Source organism: Fopius arisanus, unplaced genomic scaffold, assembly GCF_000806365.1.
Source record: "Fopius arisanus strain USDA-PBARC FA_bdor unplaced genomic scaffold, ASM80636v1 scaffold00090, whole genome shotgun sequence".
NCBI classification, from domain to species: domain Eukaryota; kingdom Metazoa; phylum Arthropoda; class Insecta; order Hymenoptera; family Braconidae; genus Fopius; species Fopius arisanus.
This window is the reverse complement of record NW_011887829.1, coordinates 411,849-438,830: the sequence shown is the minus strand read 5'-3', so window position 1 is coordinate 438,830 and position 26,982 is coordinate 411,849. Positions and strand designations below refer to the sequence as shown.

At 35.6% G+C, this 26,982-nt stretch overlaps 3 protein-coding genes and 1 long non-coding RNA gene across 8 annotated transcripts in view; 2 read left to right on the top strand and 2 right to left on the bottom strand.

Annotated features, from left to right (window-relative positions):
* Nucleotides 1-389: 389 nt before the first annotated feature.
* Nucleotides 390-12,001, bottom strand: Teh1 (tipE homolog 1). 2 transcript variants are annotated; one of them, XM_011311586.1, is made up of 3 exons: nucleotides 10,450-12,001; nucleotides 9,444-9,774; nucleotides 390-815 (listed from the first exon to the last, which is right to left on the bottom strand). In XM_011311586.1, exons 1-3 carry the CDS (start codon nucleotides 10,958-10,960, stop codon nucleotides 734-736), a joined length of 924 nt encoding a protein of 307 aa, XP_011309888.1. In that variant the 5' UTR covers nucleotides 10,961-12,001; the 3' UTR covers nucleotides 390-733. The 2 variants fall into 2 exon arrangements, with proteins under 2 accessions (XP_011309888.1, XP_011309889.1); XM_011311587.1 differs by lacking the exon at nucleotides 390-815 and adding an exon at nucleotides 9,015-9,353.
* LOC105270557 (uncharacterized) lies at nucleotides 783-1,602 on the top strand. Its single transcript, XR_892566.1, has 2 exons — nucleotides 783-842; nucleotides 1,389-1,602. It is a non-coding gene; the product is annotated as an uncharacterized lncRNA (long non-coding RNA).
* Nucleotides 12,002-13,436: 1,435 nt separating the features above from the next.
* LOC105270556 (hrp65 protein) lies at nucleotides 13,437-24,113 on the top strand. Of its 2 annotated transcripts, XR_892565.1 has the most exons (11): nucleotides 13,437-13,800; nucleotides 14,248-14,427; nucleotides 14,689-14,907; nucleotides 15,243-15,837; nucleotides 16,079-16,269; nucleotides 16,464-16,545; nucleotides 16,628-16,647; nucleotides 23,181-23,296; nucleotides 23,516-23,564; nucleotides 23,761-23,815; nucleotides 24,024-24,113. XR_892565.1 is itself a non-coding variant. In XM_011311585.1 (8 exons), exons 1-8 carry the CDS (start codon nucleotides 13,567-13,569, stop codon nucleotides 19,522-19,524), a joined length of 1,770 nt encoding a protein of 589 aa, XP_011309887.1. In that variant the 5' UTR covers nucleotides 13,437-13,566; the 3' UTR covers nucleotides 19,525-20,493. The 2 variants fall into 2 exon arrangements, 1 of the variants encoding a protein (XP_011309887.1); XM_011311585.1 differs by lacking the exons at nucleotides 23,181-23,296; nucleotides 23,516-23,564; nucleotides 23,761-23,815; nucleotides 24,024-24,113 and adding an exon at nucleotides 19,276-20,493.
* A 412-nt stretch (nucleotides 24,114-24,525) lies between these two features.
* tipE (temperature-induced paralytic E) overlaps nucleotides 24,526-26,982 on the bottom strand; it is an 8,074-nt gene continuing 5,617 nt past the window's right edge. For all 3 annotated transcript variants that reach the window (XM_011311580.1, XM_011311579.1, XM_011311581.1), the window contains one exon: nucleotides 24,526-26,904. In XM_011311580.1, the coding sequence (XP_011309882.1) occupies nucleotides 26,841-26,904 (64 nt within the window). In that variant the 3' untranslated portion in view covers nucleotides 24,526-26,840. The remainder of the gene's footprint in view (nucleotides 26,905-26,982) is intronic.

Sequence of the window (26,982 nt, the reverse complement as noted above, 5' to 3'; positions counted from 1 at the left end):
AATTTTCGCACAATCGAGTTAACAAGGTCTGTTAATGGCTAATCTGATTCCCTCCATGGATTATCGATTCAACCTGACACATCAAACTAATTGCCACTTTCAATCATCCCCTAACGATATTTCTCCGTTTGATTTTAACTCTTGTATGAAATCTTTGAATGGCGAGTGAAAATGAGAAATGAGAAATAATATCGATGATATCACGTTTGCAATATTGTGATACATTGCTCTCACGTTTTTCTATTATATCTCCCCTCCATTTCGCGTTAAAATACATCCAGATAAAAATGAAAAAAAAAAAAAAAAAAATCCTCGAAGCCAAAACCAAAAAAAAAAAGAAATGAAAAATTTTTGGATAAATTGCACTATAAAATTGCTATTGAATAAAAATCATTCTGTCGATTATATTATAAATATCACCCTTTTTATCAGACTGGCAATTTGTTGTCAAGTTGTTTTTCATTAGTTTTCATTAGTTTTTAATTAAGGGCTCATGTGGAAGACGGGCTTAACGAGCGGCCAGCCGCAAACCACTGAATTCCCCTCAACTTTTTCCCTCCATCGGAATAACTCAAAGACTAATTCGATAATCAATCAAACAATGAGTGTCTTGATTGGATCAATCACCCAAATATCTTCATGACAAATAAATGATTTGACTATAAATCGATGATGCCACCTAGAGATCCGACTGAGATGTTGCTAAGGTACTCTCAGCCGTTTCCTCCCGACGTCATAAAGGTCTTGTCACTTCACCGCATTCGCAATGAACAGGATGACCCCTTCGATCCACACGATTGCTTATGGAGTGATCACTGCAATTAAAATAACAAACAAAAATGGTGAGTGATTTTTTAATAATTTAATATTAACATTTACTGGAGTAATCTACCGTAAAACAGGGATTTATCATACGAATCGGTTTATGTGTTTTGAATCTTGAGGTTGTGAGTGGTCAATTAAGGATAGCTCATGGGAAATTGATAAATATTAAAGTGATAATCATTAATTTATGAATACCTACATTTATTACTATAGAGCTGGAAAATTACTGAACAGTCCATTATGCTGCCGTCGAGAGTTTCTGAAGTATACTTTAATCTACATAACATTATCACCTCCGTAACGTCAGAGCTTGGTACAAAGTCGCCCTGATGAATTATTGAAATTTTTATGAGGAGATTTAACTTGAAAAATCTTCAGAGTGGATCACTCCCACGAGATAAATGCTCTCCCCACGGCAATTTTATTTTTTTCATTAACCAGAAAAATTCACCTTGATATTTTTTCAATCGGTATTCATGAAGTATTCATTATTTTTGGATAAATTTTCGAAGAGTGTGGGGAGGAGATTCGTATCAGTGAGATAAATATCTGAAATATTTCAGGAGAGAAATTTCCACATCAGATCCAGCCATTCTCATGAAATACTGATGCGAATTGGGGACACGGAAAAATCACTGAGTAAACCTCATTTACTGCAACTACAACTTGACAGATGAGAAATAAAGGGGAATTTCCAGTCGTGCCTGTTACTTTTACAAATAAAATGCTATTCTCCCAGCGATATCCTAACATGAAGAATAGATTTTTTAAAAATTACTTTCCATCAATTTTATGCTCTCTATAATTCCTGTAAACAAACGAGAATAATTTATGCGAATGTACTTTCTCTTTGATGATCGGAGATGTATTGAGTACTAGAACAAAAATTGCAGACGTTAAGAACTTTAAATTCTGGCGAATGGCCAAAACCAAAAGGTCAACACACAGGCTAACTTTTTACGTGGATATATTCCCGTTAGAAATGTTCTTTTCAATGCTTTCAAAGGCTGAACTCGTTAGTTCATTCGTGTTTGGCAGAATGACCAGAACAGGTCTCCAGGGGCTGGTGGAAAAATAGAAAAAGCCCATAGGGAATAATAATGTTTCCATCGAGTTAACTATTACATGTTTTAGAATATAATCATTCCAATTGTTCCACAATCCTATTATTTTTCACTTTATTGTTCTCGTTTTTGTAACGATTCTCAAACGATCTTTAGTGCAATTTTTCCTCGCGGTGTATTACCCCCGAAAAATTATGTTCTGCGGTGAGATAAATTAAGGTATCCAGAGCCTTTGACCCTGATGTAATAGCACTTCGGGGTCACGCAACTCTGAATCACGAACTGCTGAAGCATAAGTTTGTGTCACGATAAAAAAAAATCTTGATAAAAGAAATTTTGAATGCCTTCATGTTCCATCGAATTTCTAGAAAGCACGCTGCCGAGCTTTTAGTCTAATAATAAATATCACTAACGTGAAATCTCATTCATAATAAAACTGAGATTGTGTGTCATCACACTTAATCGATTGATCAATAGCACGAGACAGAATTCATTGAAAACAAATATAAATACGATTTTATATCATGAACGGCAAATTTTCTGACAGTTCGGAAAAATGAATTGGGGAAAAGTTTGAGAGTTCAATTGATTCTGTGGGAAAAACCCGGCGAATGGAGAATACAATGTGAGAAGTTGGAGACCATGAAAAATATTCTGAGCAAACTCTCCTCGAGGTTTTTTTTTTTTCCTCCTAACATTCGAGGATTGGAGCCCCTGGGGAACGCCAAAAATATATTCTCCATCATTTTTATTCGCGAGACAGGTAAATTGAGCGGCAAAACTCATTGCTCTCCCCTAGACCTGTCGGCAATTGTGATTGATTGAAAACTAAATTCTGTCAATTCGCTAACTATAGAAATAAAACCGAAGAAAAAAGAATGAGGCGCATGAGATTGACTGAATTATAAACAAAATTATTCTGAAGAATTATTCATTAATTTCTTCTATCAAATTTCTATACGCAGAGCTATACAAAATTAATCATCATCAATCATCATTATTCCCTGCGTTTATTTCCGGTATTTCAGGGACTTGACGAATATTGAAATGAGACGGGAATTAAACGCGAGGAGCAACTTCAATATTTACATAATTCTATATCGCTCTGTTAATTTATTCCATGTTGAAATACGCCAGTAGGAATTTAATAGAAATTTCCACTAACATTTCAACGATAACTCCATTTTCCATCATTTTTTTTTCATTCAAAACTTTTTTATTATTCCCATAGCTTTCACATGACACTGATTTGATTTAAAAACTTCCCATCATTATTATTCCGCCAATGAAATAAATCCCCCATTCGAGTGAAAATTTTTATTCAATTATCTAGTTGGAAAAAATTTATTTGCCTTTCGTCACTTAATTTTCAAATGAAATTCCATCGGAGTAATAATTCGCGATCGTTACCGACGACGAGTTCACCCCGTCGGTAATTCCACTATTCCAGACAGGGGAATCCCCGATTTTTCTGTCCCTCAACGGATCGAGGAATTTCATTCTAATCCCAAAATCTATTGCCCATTTTTAAGACACGAGATTCTCATCTGAGAATTATTTTGTCTCTATATAATAATAAATCGAGAGGATTGAATTTTTTTCATGATGGAAGTCCTAGAGTGTATGTCCTCTTGTGGTTTGACGGAGTTCCAGGGGATCCACTCGGTGTCAACAAACGCGAGGCTATCGAGATGATCGATAAACTGATTTCTGTGTCGGCTGTGAACGCCACGAGCAACATTGACCTACAGTCACACAAGCACAACCCTGCAGCTACACAAATTCACCTCCAGGTAATGAATTATGTCAATACGATGCAGCATTTGTGCCCTGCGAGGAGACGATGATACACCTATGAAGCGTTTGCATCCGGGACTCTCGAGAGAACCTTGAAGGTGTTGGATTACCAGAAATTCAGTCTCTTTCTGAGGGAAATGAGATTATCTAAAGACCATAAAGGACCGTTTCCATAAAGAGAGAGCCTCTGGAGAGATGGAATCTGCAGCTCAATCCCTTTCTTCATGTACTCAACTGTTGATCTTCAATTCATTCCTGATGATGTGGTATGTGCAACTCATGTGATTGATTATGTTGGGAAAATCAGCGAAGGAGGAGTGATTTGAGGGGCAGAATTGTGGCAATAGCTGATGACAAAGAAATTTGGAATTTGATATCACTGAGATGATGAGGAAGTTGACTGGCGATATGCTGAGGACTGGAAATTGTTTGCGATGGGAATATTTCATAAATACGAGGAGAGACCGCAGGCATTGGAGATCGTAGCTCTGACGCAATTCGTTTCTCATTACGGATCTATTGGAATGTTAGAAATAAATACCTGAAGAGGAAGGAAGCCGCTGTTATAAGGTACCGAAATTATGATAGGGGAAATGGATGAGCACAAAAGAGAGATGACACTGCATTTTCCTTTTCGTTCTGAGCAGTGGCGGATTCTCCTTGATAACAAGTTTGTCGAGCTTTTTGATGAGAACGAAGAGAAACTGTTTGAGAAGAATTTGAATGGCAAAGGGATGATTGATATTTGCCAAGATATTTTTAATGAGGGTAAACAGATCTCCAATTATATCATAAACGCCAAGTGAATTTTAGTTGATAGAAAAGTTCAGAGGGCTGGCACTGCACTTTCAAATAAAAAAGCAAATGTTACTGGAGGAATTGATGGATCGATGAGTTCAATTTGAGAACAACTCTCCAGGGTCCAACTGTATCCATTCGAGCTGGAGAGGATTGGACGGGTTTGGAATGGTTCCAAGTAATAATCATCACCGAAATTAGGATGATCAGCGAAGATCCAGTAACTCAAACTTTTTTTTTGTCTTTAGACGATGAGTTCACTTGGATCGCGACTAAAGACCAATTTCGAGCAGAGTAATAACCACTTCTGAAAAATTGGAGACGAGTGCTTCAGATGTCAGAGGTATGTGTTAAATTATTGGAATATCAACTCATATTATTCCTGCGTTTCCAAAATTCCATCAAATAGAGTACACGAGGTAATGAATTCCTTAAGGCACTGGATTGAGCTTTAATTATAAATCACCTGAGAGACGCGAATAGATTAATCCACTATTCCGTCGACTCGACCTTTGAAAGGGAGTGCGATTCAAGTCATGCACGATAACGGAAACCACCTGGACCTTTTTATGGACCAGGAAATTTCCTGCGAGGGTCATTGATGCTTTTGTGTTATATTATTAGATGGGATGAAAAGCCTCGACTGCAATTGGTGGCTGAAAGCCTGACATCTTGAGATCTATTGATATTAGAGAAAGACCTCTGATTTCTTCGTGGATGACGTTCTAATAAAAGCCAGAAGGTTGCCTCGACGGAAGTATAAATTCCATTTATATTTCACTCCGCGAACAATCTATTCCAACAATTCAACCGTCTAGAAATTAATTTTCACCTCCTCGATTATCAAATTTTATCATGTAATTATCACTGTATCGATACATCAATTTGGATTATCAGTTGTAAAAAAAAAGGAGTTGAATAAATCTGAAACATGAGACTCTAACTTCTGTAACAATTTTATATGCACTAGATTCTATCTGAGAAGTTCGATAAATAGCGTTAGAAGTTCTTCAGTTCCGAGGAAGTTTTTTAACAGTGATTACTCTGGCAACTGGTTTTTGCCATCTCCCGAAAAATCAATGGTAAAAAAAGTGGATTGAGTCGATTGTAAACACAACTGGGCATCATTGCATTGAACAGAGCGTGCGTTCGACTTCTACTCAGTGCAATATTAAACTTTCGAAGTATTGATGAGGCAAATGAGTTCAATATTAAGTTTAAAACTCGTTACGCTAGTTTTTCAATGATAATGGAAATGAGGAAAGCAATAAGGGGAACTTGTCGAAAGCACAAGCTGTGGAATAAACTTCAGCCGTTAATTAAATTATTGTGCATTGAATTTCGCGCAAAGATTTCGCGCAAATGATTTTTTTTTCTAGTAATAAATTAAATCTACCGATTAAACACGTGATGGGGTATTTTTTTGAATAAACAAATGTCAAATGACAAGGAATAATGATAATTACGGTAATTAGAGCGTAAAGGACTAGCGATAATGATGATAACTATTTCCCTCGGGTTTATTAATAAATACTGTGTAGAACCTTGACATTGATAGGACTATCGTCGAGATATAATAGAAGAGAAAAATAAAATAGCCCTGGGGATTTGATTTCCAGATTTATTTGAATTTCAGGTTGGCGTATCAATAATAATAAATGCCACTGGCGGAAATAATAATATCCAAAGTTGCAAACATGTAAGGTCAAGTGAAACTTTGATAACGATTTTTTTTTTTCGTCGCAAGGACAGAAGGAAAAAGTTTTAGTTCTTTCGTCAATACTTGGATTGTTCATACATCCGCCCTTCGGATAATTATGGGGTAAGTCCCAACAGAAAGGGCAGGTGATAGAGTTTTTCAAGTGAAAAATAGATTGAATGTTTGAATGTTTTATCCTTCGATTAATTCGAGGGAGAAAATCATTACAGAGTAATTAATTAATTAATTAATGCGAATAGAACAATCTACCGATGTCCATTATTTTACGCTAGAATGGGTTCAGCAATTGGATTGTTATTTGTTGTAACAATTTTCTATTTATCTCAAAGGATTAAAATATCAGACTCGGTTGATTCAGTTCTCCGTGCGGTGTGGAATAAATTGATAAAAAAAAAACTGGCACAGAGAGAAATGGCAGGATGATGTGTTTACTTCGGATGATATATATCTCCAGGACAGCTGGTGATATCGTAAAACAGAATCCCTCTGGAGGCTTTAATAAAGTGCATGAAAGCATGTTTTCGATTATAAAAATCATTCCTGGAAAACATGAGTGGTAATGGAAAACTCCGGAACATAAAACAAAATTTTTTCATTTCAATCTTCAAAAGAATTCGTAATTAAAACGATAACGAATAAAAATAAATCCATAAAAATAATCCTAAGGATTTGATGAATAATTTTTTTATTTGAAAAGTCTAGGCATCCATTTCCGGCGCTGGTTCCTTAATTTTCATGAATCAGGAAAATGTAAGGCACGTTTTGACATCTGCAGAGTAATGCTACACCAGAAGTTACAACTTTATATCGAATTTCACTCTATGTAGGACAAGTTCATTCAGCAACCTGGTAAGTTTAACTAGAGTATAATGTACGTAAGTTTTCAACATAATTATATCACCCCCTCTTCGAGAGTTGCAAAAGCATTTCCATCAGAAGTTGGACAAAACATCTACACAAAGGAGTGAATATATTTTTTCACTCGTGATGTCAATTCATTTTACATTCCACAAATAATAATTTATTCATTTCCTTGTACCAGTCAATTAATTAATAATAATGGCTTTTGTAAATATTGTTATTTGAAAAGGGGATTGATTGTTGTTTTTTTTTTATAAAAAATAATATTCCAATATTTCGTTCCAATAAATTGGAATAACCCGCGGGTCCAGGCAATCCGTTCATTTCAATCGATTGAATCGATTTGGAACTGCGATTGAAGCAACTCTCAAAGTTGAAGTCTCATTATTCCATTCGCTTTAACATTGTCCCAATTCCTTTCAATGGAACTCCGATAAATTTTATCGACATTGCATTATCTCCCAACGTCGAAGGTTCAATAATCAAAGTGAAATTCCGTGAGTGCGACATAAGTGGATATTTTATATCCCCATTTTTTCCAATCAATCCTTAATTGCAAAATAAATCACGTGATAACTATTTCAAAGAGGAATTCCTTTAGCTGAAACTCGGAATAATCTCGAAGGATTATTTCATCTTTTCGATGAGAATTCAAAAAATAATCCTTGAAATATCTATAAATAATTTTATGTAATAGATATGTAAGGGTCCAGTGTATGAATCGGAGTTTCCCAACTATCCACAGGTGTCCCCGATTTCAGGGGAAAGCTATTCGTTTTTAAATGGTGATATCCTCTCGTGTGATGAAAAAACCGGAAACGATGAGGTGCCAAGCCCTCGACAATATCCTAATTACAGTACATTCGATAAATACCCGAAAATTTCATTTGAATAAATTTTACATTGAACCGCGACAGCAATCGGGATAGAAAAATACACCCATGAATTTGTCATTACATATTTAATTCCAACCGAGGCCTTTGAAGATGAGAAATGGCCCTCGGGCTTTGATGGTAAAAATTCTCAATGAAAAAAAAAATATTGAAGCTTCATCGCTCATTCTCTTCCTTTTCTCCTCTTTACCTTCATTTTATAAACTCGCTTGAAAGTTGTTTCTTCACATTTACTCTTTTGGTATGGATATAAGCACCGTTGGAGTGCATGTACTTTTCCACGCGATCATAACTACCAAGGGTTTACGAAATACGTGCTTGCCTCTCTTAATTACAAGATATAACAACGCGATTTGCTAAATGGTTGCTACGAAAGTTTCGTACCGTCAGTGCCTGCAAATAACTGAATCTACATTAAAATTCCGACTGCATTTGAATTTCTGAGATTTTAAATATTTTTATTCATTGAATTTATTGATAAGATAAACCAATATAATCTCTTTCTTCTCTCCTTTTTATTCTTTTTATTCTTTTTATCCCTATTCAACGAAATCCACCGTGTGATCTACTTCTTAATCCAAACTTTTCCCCCCTAAATTGAATTGTCAGTCTAGCAGGTTTGGAATTCAAACACAATCCTATCTAAAATATCTGGAGTAGAAAATGTACGAAACTGGAGCATCACGTCGTTCTACCTCAATTCCAGAAGTAATCACAGACTCAATTCCGAAAAAAAAAAAGTATCAATTTACTCTCGTGTGAAATGCACCAGTGGTAATATGCAACATAAAATGAATAAACTCACTGAGTTGTGGAAAACATTCCATTTCACACATTCCCAACATTTTCTCCCCCATTGTCTCAAATTTTATTAATTTCTCCGATATTTATTTTCTTTTTCCTCTGCTTTCATAACTCAATAGTGATGAGGTGAGTGTTACTCCAGAAAAAGTTTGAGTATAAAAGAAAAAGAGAGGGATTTCAATTAAAACTTGCTTTATTCAACGTAATTATTATTTTTTATTATCAATTTTAAAAGAAGATTAAAGATTCACTTAACAATATTTACCCCATAATATCACAGTATCAAAGTTCTCCATTTTTTATCCAGAAATAAATCAACCGATAATTATTGCACCCAGAAAAATCGTTTACACCAAATCACAACATTTAAAATAAAATCCTGAATAATTGAATTGATAAGATAAATTATTTATCCGTGTGGGATGAATGGATTGAGCAAATAAAGGATTTCCGGTCCACCGAGTCTATCCCACGAGAATTACCGATACAAAATCGATAAAAATTCCATATCAATCACCAAATCATGACAATTGCAAAAAAAATAAATAAATAAATAAAGTTGATAGCAGTCTAATGGCGTCAAAGCAATGGCTAGGGAAGAAGCACAGGATTAATCCGTTATCGAAAATTTTCGTTGATGCACCTGACATGCACTTGCACCTGGTGTATTTATCACTTTACCTTAAATCGTTCATCCTGGTTCTTCTCATTCCTCGTGAATGATGAGGTGGTGGTGCTACACATCTGCAGTCACAGTGCATAACACAAAGTGCAACACTCGTTGCTAGTGTTACAACGAATGGCGCAGCGAGGAAGTGCAGTATTGTTTCGAGCTGAGCTTGACGATTATAGTTTGCCATCACTATGCTACCATTAACACGACTGTAATAACATGGAAACTTGGCACCCTCGTAACCAAGCTCACGTGTAAAGTTTTCACAATCGACAATTGGTGGATAACCACAGCCCTTGATGTTCACCTTGAGTATCGCCTCGACATCGCCCGACGCACCTGCAATCAGAAACAATTTTGATAATTAACGATTCATTGATTACGCCGGCTTCCTCGAAGTTATTACAATGTAAATCAGCAAATTAGTGCTACCTATCCTAAAGGGCGGTAAAAACGTCATTATTACTCTGGTGAGTCACTGCCTCACCTAGTGGTCATCGATCTTTTTTTGTTGTTAGGTCATTCTGTGCCACGACATATAACACTATTTATCGTGGGAATAATAATAAATATAATCCTGTTCTTTTTTACTTCATTCGTTTTATTCAGCAATGATGAGAAAATACCGTTGATGAGCTTTCGATTCAATTAACCGATGCAAATATCTTTCTTTTTGAAATTAAGGCAATTACAAATTGAATGGTACTGGAGGATAACGGATTAAATTGGATGTAAACTCTTGAATAATCCGGTGATTATCTGGAAAGTAGAAGTGGTGGAATGAAATGTGAGACTTTCTCAATGAAATCCCCTTGGGGTTGAGGAAACTATCCCCAATGAATCTGTCCACTAGTTCATTTTGAAATTTTCCTTCATTTACCGTCACATTTCCGTCTTCAAAATAGTTTATTGTAACTTGAACGGTTCTATAATTTCCCTAAATAATTATCATTTGCAATCCATAAATTATTGTTCATGTTAATTAATAATTTCATGATGAAAATGTATTCTCACCGGGTGTTGGAGTCTCGGTGGTGGTTTGAATCACTCCGTTCGCCATCCGATGTCTTCCAACAAATGATTCATTTCCCCATCCACTGTCATTCCTCCACGGTGTGTACGTCACGTAAATATGAGTGCATCTGTACACATCACTGGTGCAACCCTCGCGACATGAACTCCAGGTGCAATTAAATATTCCCACGATGTCCTCACGTCTGACTGTTGTGCATTGAACTGGCTCGGGTGAAAAATCAGCAGCTAGTGTACTTATCGCTGGATCAACGTACAGTGGTACTAAAAATAATAATGCTGCACCGCATGATGTTGCAATGAGAGTTAATGCTGATGTTGCATAAAAATTGAACCGCTGTCGGCATGTGCGCCGGGGCGGCCGGCGCCGCGAAGCGCCAAAACCGAGTTCCAACAGTTTGCGACGACGTAATTCTTTTTCCTGTACTTCGTATTTATGATTATTTGATTGGCTGCTCGCGTCAAGCAGTAATTCCGAACTGCTACCGCGCATTAGCAATTTTACCTTAGCCGTTATTTATCTTTTTCTCTCTTGCCAATTTTTCATTGGCGGATTAACGATTGATTAAAATTTTATTCAGTCCTTTGATGGAAAATTTTGGTGGTGAAATTTTTGTTTCTCTCTTGCGTATCGCTTTTTCATTCCTCTCATTTTATTTTTATGAGACACTTGGGGTACTTTTTGTGGCGATGAGAATAGACCATCGGGTAATCACCAGTGGAAACTCACGCACCGTCAATCCCAGGTGTCCGCACATCGCGTTCCGGGCTAGTTGCGGATGATTGAATTTTATGGGAATTGCAGCGGTTTTTGGGGTTTTAATTGCGGAGACGAGCAATTATCGATTTTTGGGAATGTTACGAGGTTCCAGGATGTCGACCCTTTCGTTTCAAATTTTTAGAATTTTTTGTCATCCATTGAAAATTCAATTTTTTAATTTTCTTGCAATTTCCATTTTTACCGCTTGTCACCTTTTATTTTGTTCAGCGGCAATTATCGCCTTCGTACACACTTCAATTTATTTCCAATCTTCAATTTTCTGATTCAATCACCACAAACCAATGATTCCCCAAATATTCGCGGTTCTATTATTTCCCTGGATTAAAAACGCGAAATTTATTTCCACTCGAAATCACTCAACAGCAGAGACAACAATTTTCCCACAGACATTGCATGGCCATAATTGCACTAACAATCCTTAATTACCAATTACTGCCACAATTTAAATAACTCCCAATTATTCCGTGATTTCAAACGAATTATCGAGAGTCAACGAGCGTTGAAATAATAATTACTTCTCTCATTATCCCGAGCGCCTGGGAATATTTGCAAATTTTCCGCTGGAATAATTTTATCTCTTTTCAAAAATGGAAACACCAACTCGCTGATTTATTTTCTCAAAGTCAATCATTAAAAAAAAATAAATATCACTGCAAAATTGACGGGTAAAATTCTGGTACGAGGGCTACTGATACCAGTTGATAAAAATAATGAGGGGAATTAAATAGTTGTGCTCATTGTGATCGCGGCGCGGTTCGCCAGTTAAAGCGCGACTGTCACTGGTGGTTTTCACATTCTTGGAAATAACCTCGCGGATAGGGCGGGGTTCACAATACGCCTGCGTCACCCACCCACCACTGAAAATCATCCCCTTGTTTACGCGCCTCAATCTCACCCCATTGCAAAACCTCTCCCTCTATTCCCTTTCCTGACATTATCATTTTTTAATTGCACCTCATAATTACTCCAATTTCTTTTTTATCCCTTGGCTTGTTTCTTGGTCGTTTTATTTATCACTTGACTTTACCTCTTGCCGTAATTGCATCTCCACTCATTAGATGAAGTGGTGAGATTTTTATTTTCCTGATACAAGCCAAATATTAATATTACCGAAAATTTCCTCTGGGTCCAACATTTTTTTACCCACAACTATTAATTCTAGTTAATCAGTCATTAGTTGGATGAAGTATTTATTCATTTAGCATTTATTAATTCGAGGGAATTAATTAGTATTATCAATTAGGATTGATTTTTCATGTGTATCTCATGGGAATATCAAAGATACGAAAGTTGGAAAAAATTGGCTTGCATTATCGATTGGATTGCATTTAAGTCGCGGGTTTAAAAGTTTGCGCATTGCTGGGGCAAGTCGATTGGTGAGTTTTTTTGTGATAAGTCATGTTTACTTGGAGTAAATGTGAGTACTGAGGGATTTTACACCTTTTGCACGGTTTTCCTTCGGTGTTCTCCTGAGGGGCGACCTTATTTTCACCAGGGATCTGATAGTCCGCCGTTTCGAGGGACAAACAAGTGTTTCGGGAACCGATTTAAGATTTTATTAACGATAACGACTAAATCTACCGTCATATTAAGAGTGGTATTAACTTCTGCCCTCAATCAGCTGCGGGGCCTTCGTAATTCACCGAGAGTTATCTTTTCACAGAGATCTACAGCTGTCAAGACTATTGTTATGCGTTTTATTTATTTTTTTCTTTCGCCACTTTTTTTTTCTTCGACTTTCTTCTACAAAGATCGATTTTCTCAATCTAGATGGAATATTTTATTCTCGGAATAACATTATCCTTTTTTATCAATATTATTGGGATAACAGAAAAATAAAATTGTAATTCCTGAATTACAATTTTATTCTGAAAAGCCATTACAAAATCTTTAAATAAAAACAACTTAAATAATGATATTGTATTTTTTTTATCTTTAAAATAAAAAAAATACAATTATGAAAAAAATAAAATTTCGATTCAATGAATTTTTTTTTTAAATAGGAAAATATAACTTATCGATAGTGGAATTCTACATTATCGATCGATTAAATATTTCCTGCGCCAGGGGCAGCCACAAATGATTTCTGCACAATTACCCATAATTCTCAGTACTGCAGCACAGCCAATGGCATCACAAGATTCTCTCGCTATAACATGATCATTTCTTCTTTTCCGTTTCTCTCGGTGGGCAGACGTCGAAGTGTGAGGATCGTTCATCCTCATTCCGTGTATAATTCTCTGAACAACCGCGGACATTGTGAAAAGTCTTATCGCGTGGCGTCTAATTGATAATTATTCATTTATTAAATCGTTGAGATGGCGACGGAAAACGCGAATAAACCGGATTCAAAACCACCTCAGGAGAATAGCAATGAAAATAATATGAGACTCGGTGGTGGCGGCCAAGGAGGTGGCGGAGGAGGTGGAGGCGGTGGAGGCGGTGGAGGTCAAGGAGGTGGAGGTCGTGGTGGTCGTGGAAGAAAAAATTCACGATTTTCTGGTGGTCGTGGTGGTGGCCAGGGAGGTGGTGGACCCCGCAATGATATGCAGGTAATTATTTTTTTTTGGATATTCCATTCAATACTTCATTACCCTCCCCCTGGCAACAAAGCGTCTGGCGCTACGCCATTTTGAAATACTTTCCATGAAGATTATTCACGGTTTCTCATCGGGAATCGGTTGATTGCTATTCAACCGGTTATTGGGGGTTTTCCGGAATTTTCAGAGGAAAAACTTGAGACGATCGGAAAAATGGAGAGATTACGTAATTTTTGGGTGAAATTTTGAGATTTCGCCATGCGGTGAGCAATCAAAATGGCGGACGTTTATGGATCTAATGGGGGGAGGTGTCGGATTTTTTTTTAATTCTCTAAAAAATGGAATGTTTAATAAAAAAAAAAGTACGGAATTTTTAGAAAATCGGGGAATTGCATAGAATATCGATGATTTTTCAAATTTTACAGGAAAATTTTCATATTTAATTATTCATGATTTCAGATAAAAATGAGTGAGTCTATGATGGAGGGGAACATGATGGACTCCAGCATGATGCAGGATAACAAGGAAAGAATGGGAGGAAATAGCGGACCCATGGGGGGACGTGGTGGTATGCGAGGAGGCGGACGTGGTGGCCGTGGAGGTGGTGGAGACAGGGGAATGCCTAATCGATCTCAAGACGTAAGAATAATTTAAAATTCACCCCAGAAATTTGAATGATTCTAGGATGTAATAATGGAGAACCCCAACGCCACGCTTGCTTGAGTAATTGTTACTCAGCAAGTGCCATATTCAAAAGAATAAATTGGGGAATAGTAAATCCTTTCTAGGAAGCACGATTGCATATTAAATATCTTTACGTGTGCTGAAATACTGGAAACAATTCGGATGTTTTAATAATTTTCGTTTGAATCAATTGGAATAATTTTTTTTTCATCGCAGGACCGAATAATGGAAAAAATCATGAGTCTCAATGGACCGACCTATGATCTTCCCGCTCAGGACACAACAGAGAAGAAATTCAGCGGGAGAAATCGTCTCTACGTGGGAAATCTCACTAATGACATTACTGAGGAAGAGATCAGCAATTTATTCACCCCATTCGGAGAGATCTCGGAATTATTCGTCAACAAGGAGAAGAATTTCGCTTTTCTGCGGATGGTAGATATTTTTAAACATTTCCGTAGTTTTTCTCTCATCGAACATGTGCTCGATTGCACTTTTCACTCGGACTTAATTGGCACTTTCTCTTCTGAGTTATCAAACAACTCTCCCATGAGTTTCCGCGGTATTTTCACAGGAAATCAATTAAAACGAATAGATTTTCGATAAAAAATTTGAAAACTTGTCAAAATGATTAAAAAAATTACCGTTTGATTTATTGTGATGATAATCACTGGCTGCTTTTTTAAAGTTATGATCCAATCGTTAATAATTCAGTTCGTTTAGACATCGAGTGACACAATAATCACGGAATAATTTTTTTTTGCTCTCAGGATTATCGAGCAAATGCAGAGAAAGCAAAACACGAATTGGACGGTATGAAGAGAGGGGCACGAGCGATGAAAGTGAGATTTGCTCCGCACTCTTCAGCGATCAAAGTGAAAAATTTAACGCCACATGTATCAAATGAACTCCTGGAGAAATCATTCAGTGTTTTTGGTGACGTCGAGAGGGCTATTGTGGTAGTCGACGACCGGGGACGTCCCACCGGTGAAGGCATCGTGGAATACACAAAAAAACCATCAGCCCAGAATGCCATTCGTAAATGTACGGAGGGCTGTTACTTCCTCACTGCATCACTGCGACCAGTTGTGGTGGAGCTGTTTGAACAGCAGGACGACGTCGACGGGTATCCAGATAAAAATATTCAAAAGAAACCAGAATTTTATGAGGCCCGGGAGGTCGGTCCACGTTTCGCTCAAATTGGTAGCTTTGAGCATGAGTATGGCACTCGGTGGAAACAGCTCCACGAATTGTACAAACAGAAAGATGAAGCTCTCAAGAGAGAGATGACCATGGAGGAGGAGAAACTCGAGGCACAGATGGAGTTCGCAAGATACGAACATGAAACTGAATTACTTCGTGAACGTAAGTTTATGGAATTTTAATTCATTGAATTAATACCCCAACGCCACGCTTGTTTGAGTAATTATTTACCAGCAAGTGCCATATTCTAAAGAATAAATTGGGGAATAGTAAATCCTTTCTAGGAAGCACGATTGGATATTAAATACCTTTACGTGTGCTGAAATACTGGAAACAATTTATTTTCACAATTTTTATTTCTCTTATGATTTTCATTAATCGGTGAATTCAAATCAATTTACAGAATTGAGGATGAGGGAGGCTGATCGTGAACGCCAGAAACGTGAATGGGAAATGAAGGAACGCCATGCTGAGGAACAGAGATCTCGCGAGGAGGAAGTGAGGAGACGTCAGCAGGAGGAGATGACACTTCGTATTCACAGACAAGAGGAGGAATTACACAGACGTCAGCAGGAGAATAATTTGTTCATGCAGGTTTGTGGAATTTTATTTATCATGTTTCGTCGATCTAGAGATTAATCTGAAATGATTAAAACAATTACCGTTTGATTATTATCATGATAATATTATATGGCTGCTTTTTTAAGTTATGATCAGAAATTGAAAACAATGCTTCGGAATTGAGCAATATTTTTTATGTTAATTGTTCTTAATTAAATTGTTTTCAGGAACAAGCAATGAGAGGAAGTGTCAACAAAAACTACGATGGCGGTCAAAATAATGATCGTGAAGGTTACAATGGTCCAGACGGTAGGAAAATTAATTATCGAAAGTTCAAGTTGTATTTCTAATTATTAATTACTAATTTTGTTATAATTTCTGATTTTTACAGGTGGAAACAACTTGCCAGTGGTAATGTATCCTAAATTATACTCTCATTAATTTCTTTCGGAATATTATCTAACTGAATTTGAATTTTCATTTCTCTTATTTTCTTGAGGACAAATAACTTTTTCTTTTCTCCCTCATATAGTTTATTTCGCCACGAGGCCATTAGGAACTTTTCTGGCGATTGTGAATTTACACAGCGAGGCGAAGCCCAGGAATGTAAACACAATCGTCAGAAAAATTTTTTTCGGCTGAGTGACAAATGATATTTCTTGTTATTCAGTCCGTAGGTAGGGTTTTGCGTTGAAACGTTGCCTCACAGACTGAGTGATGGAAAAAAAAATTAAAGTTCATAATTACTAGCGTATTGATTGCATCCCGAATATAAATGTGCCACAAGATCTCCAACATTTCTTACAGTTGAGATTAAAAGAAAAAGTGCGAGATTATTGAGGTTTAATCTCAAAAAAATGTAGAAGAAAATGACTGATTTTTTCTACGAGATTTTCACAATCGGAGGAAATTCTTTTGCATGACAAATTTTCCTGACAAATAGCTGTAATTATTCTTATAAATTAAGGGATTATTCAACTGTCGATGGATTACTGGTACTACAGAGTTCTAATGTCTGCATTATTGCTGATGAAAATTTAAGAACAATTGAGTCATCTTCTTAATATTAATTGAATTAGAGCACTAACGCATGGAGATATCCTCGAACACTCACTGTCGCCTGTTGATTTTATTTATAAGCTGCGTATGGTGCAAACTCTGAGAGAAAAATGAATAGTAAGGTGACGGTAACGACTACGATTGAATACTTGATAGCAAATAATAATTTTTTTCACGGTGAACGAGAAAAATTTTTAATGACAAAAGTTCGGAATGAATAAAACATCAATTGCATGAGAAAATACAGTAGAATTCCATTATAGTCGCAGCTCTCCTCAATATCTGTTTTCGGTTCCCCCACTCTACTGCCCACAGATACCAAAATCTAAATAATCTATTGGTTCGTCCTGTGAGGAATTCGGGGACAAAATACAGCCGAAAAATAAATTTCTCTCGTATTCGAATTTACTATGAAATAATACAGTTCTCTGCGACTATAACGAAAGTCTACTGTACTTTCTCTTCATACAGAGAGATAAACAAAATCACAAATCTCTGAATCAATTTTTTCCATCTTCAGAATTTTATTTATAAATCCACAGAAATTGCGGACTTGTAACCCCCAAGTGATCGAATTAATCTTCTCATCCATTAAAATCAACTTATTCCTCTTCACCTCTTGCTTAATGAATAAAAAATCAATTCGGACAATTAACAATTTATAATGACAAAATGGAAATGATTCCAAGCGACTGACAACTGTTACCGTCACCTGTATTCACATATTACTGAAAGAAAAGAATCGAGTGAATCCTCGCTGCGAAATTTAATCTAATCCTCGTAAAAACCAACGAACAAGTCCATCAGTCAGCTATCATTGACCTAACCACCCCTAAATATTCAAGATGGCTGCACTAGTGGTACTAAAACATCTCTGGCAACAGAATTTTTAGGTGGGAAGGGATGAAGAAAAAAAGAAATCGTAGAGCAAACGGCTCTGACCTGAGACTTCCCGAAAGTCCTGAATTTCTTGCGATTTTCCATCATTGCGCAGATAAAAAATCCCCCGAGACACACCTATTATATTCTTTCCTCTCTGATAACGAGGCATAATGCTTTTAAAAAAGACCAAAAAATCTCCTCTAAACGAATCCAATCCAAACGAATTAATCGACCCCCATGATTATTCCTCCCTCACTCAATGGGAAAACAAATACTTGAATTATTTCTCTTCGTCACGTGTCTCGAATCGATTACTCCATGTGAATGCAGACAAGAGGCTCTGTTGTGTTTTATGCTTATTATTTCATTCGACAATACGTCTATTGTTGACGTGAAAAATTCTCACAGATTAACAAAGTGCTGGAATAATCACAAAACCATTTTTAGTTGCAAATATTTTGATTTATTCGAAGGATTGGATTTCAGATGAATGAAGGAAAAAATCCTGATCAAATTTTTTCAATCGACATCTGAATTATTCAAACTTCGATATATCCACGGAATAGTAACTAAAAATAACTGAAAAATCGCGACAACTACTGGAATTATCCCCGGAGAGGTAATTCACCCATTTATCGAGAGATATCGAAAAATTAAAGCCTCTCATCTGCTGCTCATTCTCTCCTGACAAATCCACTAATCACTGAACTATTGAAAGCACTTCTTCAATCTGTGAGCATAAAATAAAAAAATACTATCTGACAATAATAAAAATCTGAGAACGAATGATAACTCTGTAAATTAGCGCGGTTTAAAAACCGCGAAAAGTGCTCCACGTAACTCAAATTATTCTAACATTATTTTTTCCCCTTTCTTTTCTATGTGATATGACGAAAATTGAACGATGACTTCTGCTGCTGTCAAACAATGGATGGTCGCCCATAAAAAAAATGTGATGAACCAAAAAAAAAAACACACATGGTGCATAAACCAAAACCGAAAAAAAAATCATAAACTTCGACAATACTCGATAATCATCTATTTAAAAAAAAAATCAAATCAAATCATTTGATTGATAACGAAAAAAAAAATATTCAGGATCCAAAATCATTCATGGATGCATATAACAATATGGACCGCGGTACTCGCGGTGGGGGTTACAATGACGACCGTGGTGGACCGATAATGGATTTGATGGATATGAGGGTTGAGATGGGCAACTTGGGTAATAATCGTGGAAACAGTGGTGGTGGAGGTGGAGGAGGTGGTGTTGGTGGTGGTCGTTGGCAAGGGGCTAACGACAGAAACCGCCAGGAAGATTTTCCTAACAAAAGGAGACGCTACTGAAATCATTAGTATTTTTTATTGTAATTCTTAATCCGACGTAAATAGCCAAACTCAATCCCTCACACCAACTATACAAATTTTCCATGATTTTAATCAGTCAAACTTTAACTCAATCATTTAAATTCGTTAGAGAACAGTAATGTGCATTTTTTTTCCCTTTCTCATTAATTATCAACGACAGATTATTCTAATCCTCTGACCATCGGCAAAACTCAAGGAAAACACTGACTATTTCTGCTTTCGTGTGAAGTACATTTCTATTATCATTTCAGTATCCTTTCGCACAATGAAAGCATATATTTAGGATATATACGTATTCAAGATTATTATTAATTGTATTATTTACAATTATTTATAATGAACTAGAGTTGCCTATACACGACTAAATATCTACCACGAATTTTCACTGATTATTTGGGCTCCCATTATTTTCTCGGTTTATCATTAAATAGATCTTTCAGTTTTTTTTTCCTTTCTCAGATTTATTGAGAACATTTCCGTAAATATAATCGCTAGGCTTTCCACGTCGGTCCATCTCAACTGATTTTTCTCATGCAAATTGATTGAGCGAATTATTTCGTCATTTTTCTCTTACGTAAATTCACTGAAATGATCAAATTATTCGATGTATTTAAGATACTAAGGTATTTGTCTGCGTAATATTTAAAATAAGTGATATGAGGTTGCAGTTGAGCGTTATTTTTTCCGAGGTGAAATGTACCATTGCATATGTGCATTGATATCCTCTATGGATCTGCAATGACATATGGATATGACAGATGTATTGACATTCATAAAAATCAATCCCAGGTTTTCTTTATTCCTATTTCATAATCGAATATAGAAGCCTTAAATGGGAATGTTGATTCTATTGGTCAACATTCGTTAATGTCTGTATGTGTGAAGTATCTTAATCATCTAGTATAATTTTTATTAATAAACATTTTGAAAAGCATTCGTTCACTTGAATGAAACTGTCTATTTAATGATAGAGGTGAGAGGACAAGACATTATTAATTGATTAATTACAGAAAATAAGAGGGGGGGTCTCTTTTCGAAGAAGCGAAATTTATTAATCCCAGAGCTTCCTTTCAATTCAGAATTCATTTCTCCTGCGGAAATTTCACTGTCAATATTATATTTTCAGTCTCAGTTTCGTCCATTCCTATTGCATCATTCTCATTCTGTTTGTTATAGAATGATTTTGGGAATAACTCGTCGAAGACTTGAGTTGTGAACAGATTGTGAGAATCTACGAAATTTATTGAGTTGAATTATTTAAACAATTCTACGATTAAATTGGGAACTATGCTGATTATTTAAAATTGAAACGAGAATTTTTTTTATCTGTTTAAATGAAAAATAATTGTCATTGTTTTTCATTTAATGTGACAGCGAGTCATCGAGGTCTCGTCAGAGGCTGATGACATGTCATGTGAAATCTGTGTATTAAAAAAAATAAATTCACTGAATTCCAGGACCAAATTCTTGACTAATGGAAGAGGCTGGAAAATTTTGGTCAAGCTGTTTTGTAGATTGCCGGACTCTTGAATTCCGATATTTTCTCTTGAAACTGAACTGTCAGTGAACACGAGCTATCGCGTTTGACATTCAAACGATTTATTGATATTGGGGAGGTGGTCTTAAAGGCGTTTGCAATAATCTCCACTAATTGTTAATTATTATGAATTTTAGACAAGATGAATTTGTCCAGTGATCGAACGGATAATTCTCTCAGCAGTTAGATTATTATAATTTACTACACCATCCTTAGGAAGGATCCCTTCCGATGATTTTCATATCACGAAGAAGTCTATCCTTCTCGTGACTGACCTGTTCACCCTGTTACCTGATTTTTATTCTGAAATTGCGTATCATTTTGATGTTCCAATTCTCAACAAGTGAGCTTGAAGCTTCTCCATCGGAATTCAATGGAATAAAAAAATGTTGCAATTGAATCATCTCTGGGGATTGGTTTTATGATAAATGAAAATAGCATAAGTTGGCAGTTTGTACCAAAAACTCACGAATGATTAATCGAACCGAGCATTCTTTAACAACGGAGGAAACAACCACAAGATAAGCTATTCGTTTCTTGAATCCACTAGTCAATGATACTTCTAATCATGAGGTGAGTAGAATGTTGAAAAGAAAATGTTTTTTTAACATTGCATATCATTAACTAAATAAGCTATTTGGGGAGTGGGAATTGATGGAACTTGAACCCTAAGAATGCCAGGATATTAATCACCCAAACTATTTATGCGAGCGATATTCAAAGATTGAATCTAGAGAGAAACAAAGTGTCAGGGGGAATTCATTTTTTTTTGTCTACTTTTTCTGGAATGTTACAAAATCTTTGAGAACAATCGTTATGGATGATTGTATTCTATTGCACGTAATTTCTCTTACTAACGGCCCAGACTTTAAATCTCTACCAGTGACAATCGATATATTTTGAAATACTATTGGATTATGGTTGTCTAGGTTTTTGCTCAATGTAGTTCTGGGCTGTTTTAGGTAATTCGAGTTATCGTAGATATTCATATAAAGTAGACGTGGGTACATAAGAATTTCATAATACGTGGTAATGTGCGGTTATTCAAGAAGACTGTTGTCATGCGTAGAAAATAATCATACAACATTCTTCCGGGTTGTCTTGAGGATGAAAGTGTACTTCAAAAAGAAAGATACACTCATTGAAAAAGTCCATTTCTAAAATAAAAAAAAAACATTATTAGAGTTGGAAACTAATTGAAAGATTCTACAGACAAATATTGAGATGCTTCGAGATTAAAAAAAAATTGTGACGTAATAAAAAATCACGGAAATGCATGTAACATGGCTTTAAAAAATTGTTCAGTTCGTAGAAACAGAATGAAACGTGTTGCAGATAATTTGGAGAAGAAGAATAATTTTAATAATTGTTTAAAACGGCGAGGTGAGGCGTGCCGCCATGTTTGAAGGCCCCTGTGCCGGAGAAGGGTGCATTGAAACAAAATGGCAGCCTCCAGGTTTGAGGACCGCCGAGTATGTTTAAACGGGTGTTAAAATTGTTTATTCACTTCAGATAATGTTAGTCTTGTTAGATTTCTTTCCTCCAAATATTTATTTTTGTCTGCAGAAGCTTTTTAAATATCTTCTTCTCTATTGAATTGCTCAATTATCTCGGTGAGGAATCGCGTTGAAAGAAAGTGGCGACTTCTCGTCGAGCAAGAGATTTCCCACAGAAAGTCTCTTGACTTTTGAATTGTCTTTACGATAATGAATTTATCTCGTAATAACTCGCGATACATAAAAATTCCACATTATCTCTGAACCAACAAAATGAGAAATGTAATTTTCTCGTCTTTCAAGACAATCTCTGTTGACGTATGTGAAATCATATTGAGAATTATTTTCTGGGGGTGGGGGACATGATCTATACAACTTTGACTTCTAGCGAAATTTTCTTATTCGTCGAGCGTCGCGAGTTAATTCTGTCTTGGGAAAATTTAGGAATTCATAACTTATGGATTAATAAATTATCATTCACTTTGGTATCGCATTCTAGATTATTTACTTGGCCGGGAATTAAGATTTTGAAGAACTTGCTATTTAGGAAATGTGGGGAAGGATTGAGGGAATTTTTGCTAATATGTTATTCTGTATTGCAGTGGGTGACAGTTAATGGCTGAATGGAGCTCATTTCAGGCTGAAATTTTGAATTTCTACCGTTGGACTTCCCAAAACCTCTGGCAAGGGCGATCGGAGAACTCACGTTTTCCACGAGGTAAACATAATCGTCAGAAGTTCTTTTCGGTCGAGTGATAAAAAAATAACAATCAAATTCTTTTCAATAAAAAAAACTTATAATGATGATTTCATCTTTCGGGACTGATTCACATTGATGTCAAATATCCCAACGTGTGCTGATAAATAATTATTCAATTTTTTCTAGACTGATGTTTCAATTTAAATTCTTTACCAGTTTCATTTCTTTCTGTTGCAGACTTGAGAGCAGAAATTCGGTAACTGTGTGGGCTGCTGATTTTTTTCCGGTAAATAATGAAAAGATTATTGAATAATATAATTATATGAATAATTATTCAAATTTCTTAATGATGATCCCATCTTTCGGGTCTGATTAACATTGATGTCAAATTTCCCATTGTCACTGAAAATTGCAGAACGTCAGTTCGTTCTCATTGGTGTCTAAAATTTATAATTATTCATAAATATGTTCCCTCATTTCAGAAATTACGACTTCGGAGAGTGCGAGTATTAAGCAGGCGCGGAATTCATGATTATGGTGAGAAATGATTTCTGTAACTGATTATTAAAATAATTCCATGTTTTTCGTATGATGATTATTATCTCCCTTCATGATGATTTTTGGCTAGAGTCCTGAATTAAGGATGACATCCCATTCGTTCAAAATCTGACAGGAAAATTAATAGCAAAAAGAAATGAATGAATTTGTTAAATAAAATTACAATGGATATTGTCACTTGTTGCAGGAACTAGAAATCGAAGGCGCAGGCAAGGAATTTGTCACCTGAATGTAATTGAAATAAATAAAGAATTAATATAATTATATGAAAATTTCATTATTGATTTTTTTCTGTCATTTCCCATTCCATAAAAATTATTTTTTGATTAAAAAAAAGCATGGACTGGAAAGCGTCATGGCGGACAGCGTGTAAAAAGTGTATCGAAGGATGAGTTTTTATCGGAACGTTCATGAGGGCGGGGTACACGTGTGGGATGGCAGATGGCAGTAGATTTGCATGAGAAGAATCAGAATTAAAAAAATGCGGATTTCATCAACGGCGGCGCTAGTTCAGAAAAAAAAAAATAGAATTCCTCCCGCCATCTTGTCGGTAAATTTTTCCACCATTTTGATTTTTCAATCCCAAGCGAATAGAAGCTGCAGATCAGGATCACAGGAACAGGTAAGAGGTAATCCACCATTTTGTCGATGATTTTGTAAAATGGAACTGAAAAAAAAAATAGATACGGTAAAAAGCTTGACAACACTTTATTATTGAATCGCAGAAAAAAGCCGTCGACATGTTTTTCCACTTGAAAAAAAAATACTCCAATTATTCGTTGATAATTAACAGTAAAAAATCATGTACAATTAATAAATTAATTAAATTCATGAGTGTTGTACATAAATATGAAGTTACACGTGTCGCATGTGCCAAAACTGTACAAAAATTATTTCATATATTTTTTTCATTTTTCTCAGTGGCGGTGGCATTTTGTTTATGTTTATTTGCTGTTAGGTGCGTTTTATTAAAGTCTTGTAAAAAAAATTACGTCATTATAATATTTATCTGTGAATCGACTCATCAATTCATTTATCCGATTAAATCAAACGAAATCGAAGTAATGAATATTACATTTTCAAATTTGACATGAAACGCAGTCGAAACAAAATGAATAATTAATTACACGGCCGGAGCGGGTGGAAGGAATGATTTATTGGTGTTTTTTTTTTCTTTTTCATTTCTACTAATTCAATTATTCCCTAAAATTCGACCATTTTGTGATGGAAAAGTGCAACTTTTATGGATTTCATTTTAGCAATTGATTCAGCGCAACGAGCACTCGCCCTTTCACTTTGCAATGCAGCACAGACTAGCAGCAGTGAAAAGATGTTTATTTATTCATTTATTTGTTTATCGACAGCAATTGCATCTGCCGCGGATGAATCATAAATTTTTCGACTGAAATTATCCAGAGGCCGACAGATTTCCGCGAAAAAAAAAATTGCAAAAAGTTTCTGCTGTTTTTTATCATTTTCTCTTGAATTCACTCGTACTCGAGATAATTTTCCCATTCAATAAAAACTTTTTATTTCACCTCTCCGTTTTACGGTTTAACTCCTGAATTATTTCTTAGCAATTTCTCTTCAAAATTCTCACAAAATTCTCCTTTATTTCGGTTAAACGAGACATTTGATTCAATCCTCTATAACTTTGTCATGAGATTTTTTTTTAATTATCTTTGTTTAATCAGCATAAAAATCGTCATGCTGACTCAAGATGAATGACTCCACTTCAATAGACTATTTTACGTCGGACTTCAAACTTCAATTAATTTACATTATCAATTATTATAATATATGTTTTTACTTGTCAATATTTTTTTACATATTCTTTTTTTTGTTCAATTATTGTAGATCACAGACACCTTGTTCTTAATTCATAAAAACAATTCAATCAATTTTTTTATATGCTTTATCTTGCGTCGAGGTTTTTTTTTCTTTTATGGGAGAACATATTCCACGGATTTCAGGTGTTTCTATCAGTATTGCGAGGAATTTTTTTCTTTTTATAATTCAGGGATTTCTGAGTCATGAGTCTGAAGCCAATGGCGGGATTCAAAAATAGTTAGACCAGAGATTTGAATTTAATTCAGGTAAAACTCTGATTTATCAATAGCTTTTGGCAAATGAATCATGACAAATTAATGAATCAGCAACTGGTCGGCGATTGGACGGCGATAGAGAATAAACTAGCATTGGCGATATTATCTGGCAGAATTGCACTCGAGATCTGTTGCGGACTGATAACAGATAAATTCATATCATCATTATTCTGCTAATATCTCCAGAAAAAAAGAAGGAGTATAAAAAGGACAATCGCAACGAGAAAAAATTCATTAACCCAGAAAATTTTCCTCTAAACTCCTCCAGTCCACTGATATTTGCAGAATAATAATTAATGCCAACTCGATTTAAAATTTCATCATTATATCAAATTTTAACCAAAAAATGCAACTTTCTGCGTTCACATCGATTTAGAAGTATCTCAAAGTCTTATCTTGTTTGAAAATTTCAATTTTTGTGTTCTGATAACGCAAGGACGGGTGAAAAGTGTATTACGGCGAATACTAAAATGCAATCGTGTAAATGCGTCATGATATAACACAATAAGCGAATAATTTCTATAATCCTCTCCATTATAATTAATAAATATCTCACCTCGATTCGTTTAGTCGATCTCATTAATAATTAGAAATTTTTATTAACATTTATCCTACTTTGTGGCTCCCACAGGGCGAGTCTATTCTCTTTTCCATTATCTTTCTTTTCATCTATTGCTATTAGATTCATTTCACGGGAGTGAACCAGATGTTTTTTTTTTTCTTCAATTAGGAGCAAAAGAATTGAAGAAGAAAATGTATTGAGCATTTTTTTTGTCGAGCCATTTTCTGGTTCACCCTGACGGTTAGAATCGGTGACCTGATGTAAAAATTTTTTGCTGACAATGTGATGATCTAGCGGGGCTTCCAGGATATATTCTTCAGCCCCTGGAAATGTCGTTTCAAACTGCCGCCGTCGGCCCAGGGGGAGTCAAGATACTCGTCGTCATCGTCTTGCTCAAGTTTCTGCAAAAAAAAAAAATATTCACTCTCAACTACCAATTATTCTTCAATGAAAACGACATGTTCCAGATTTAGCCGCGA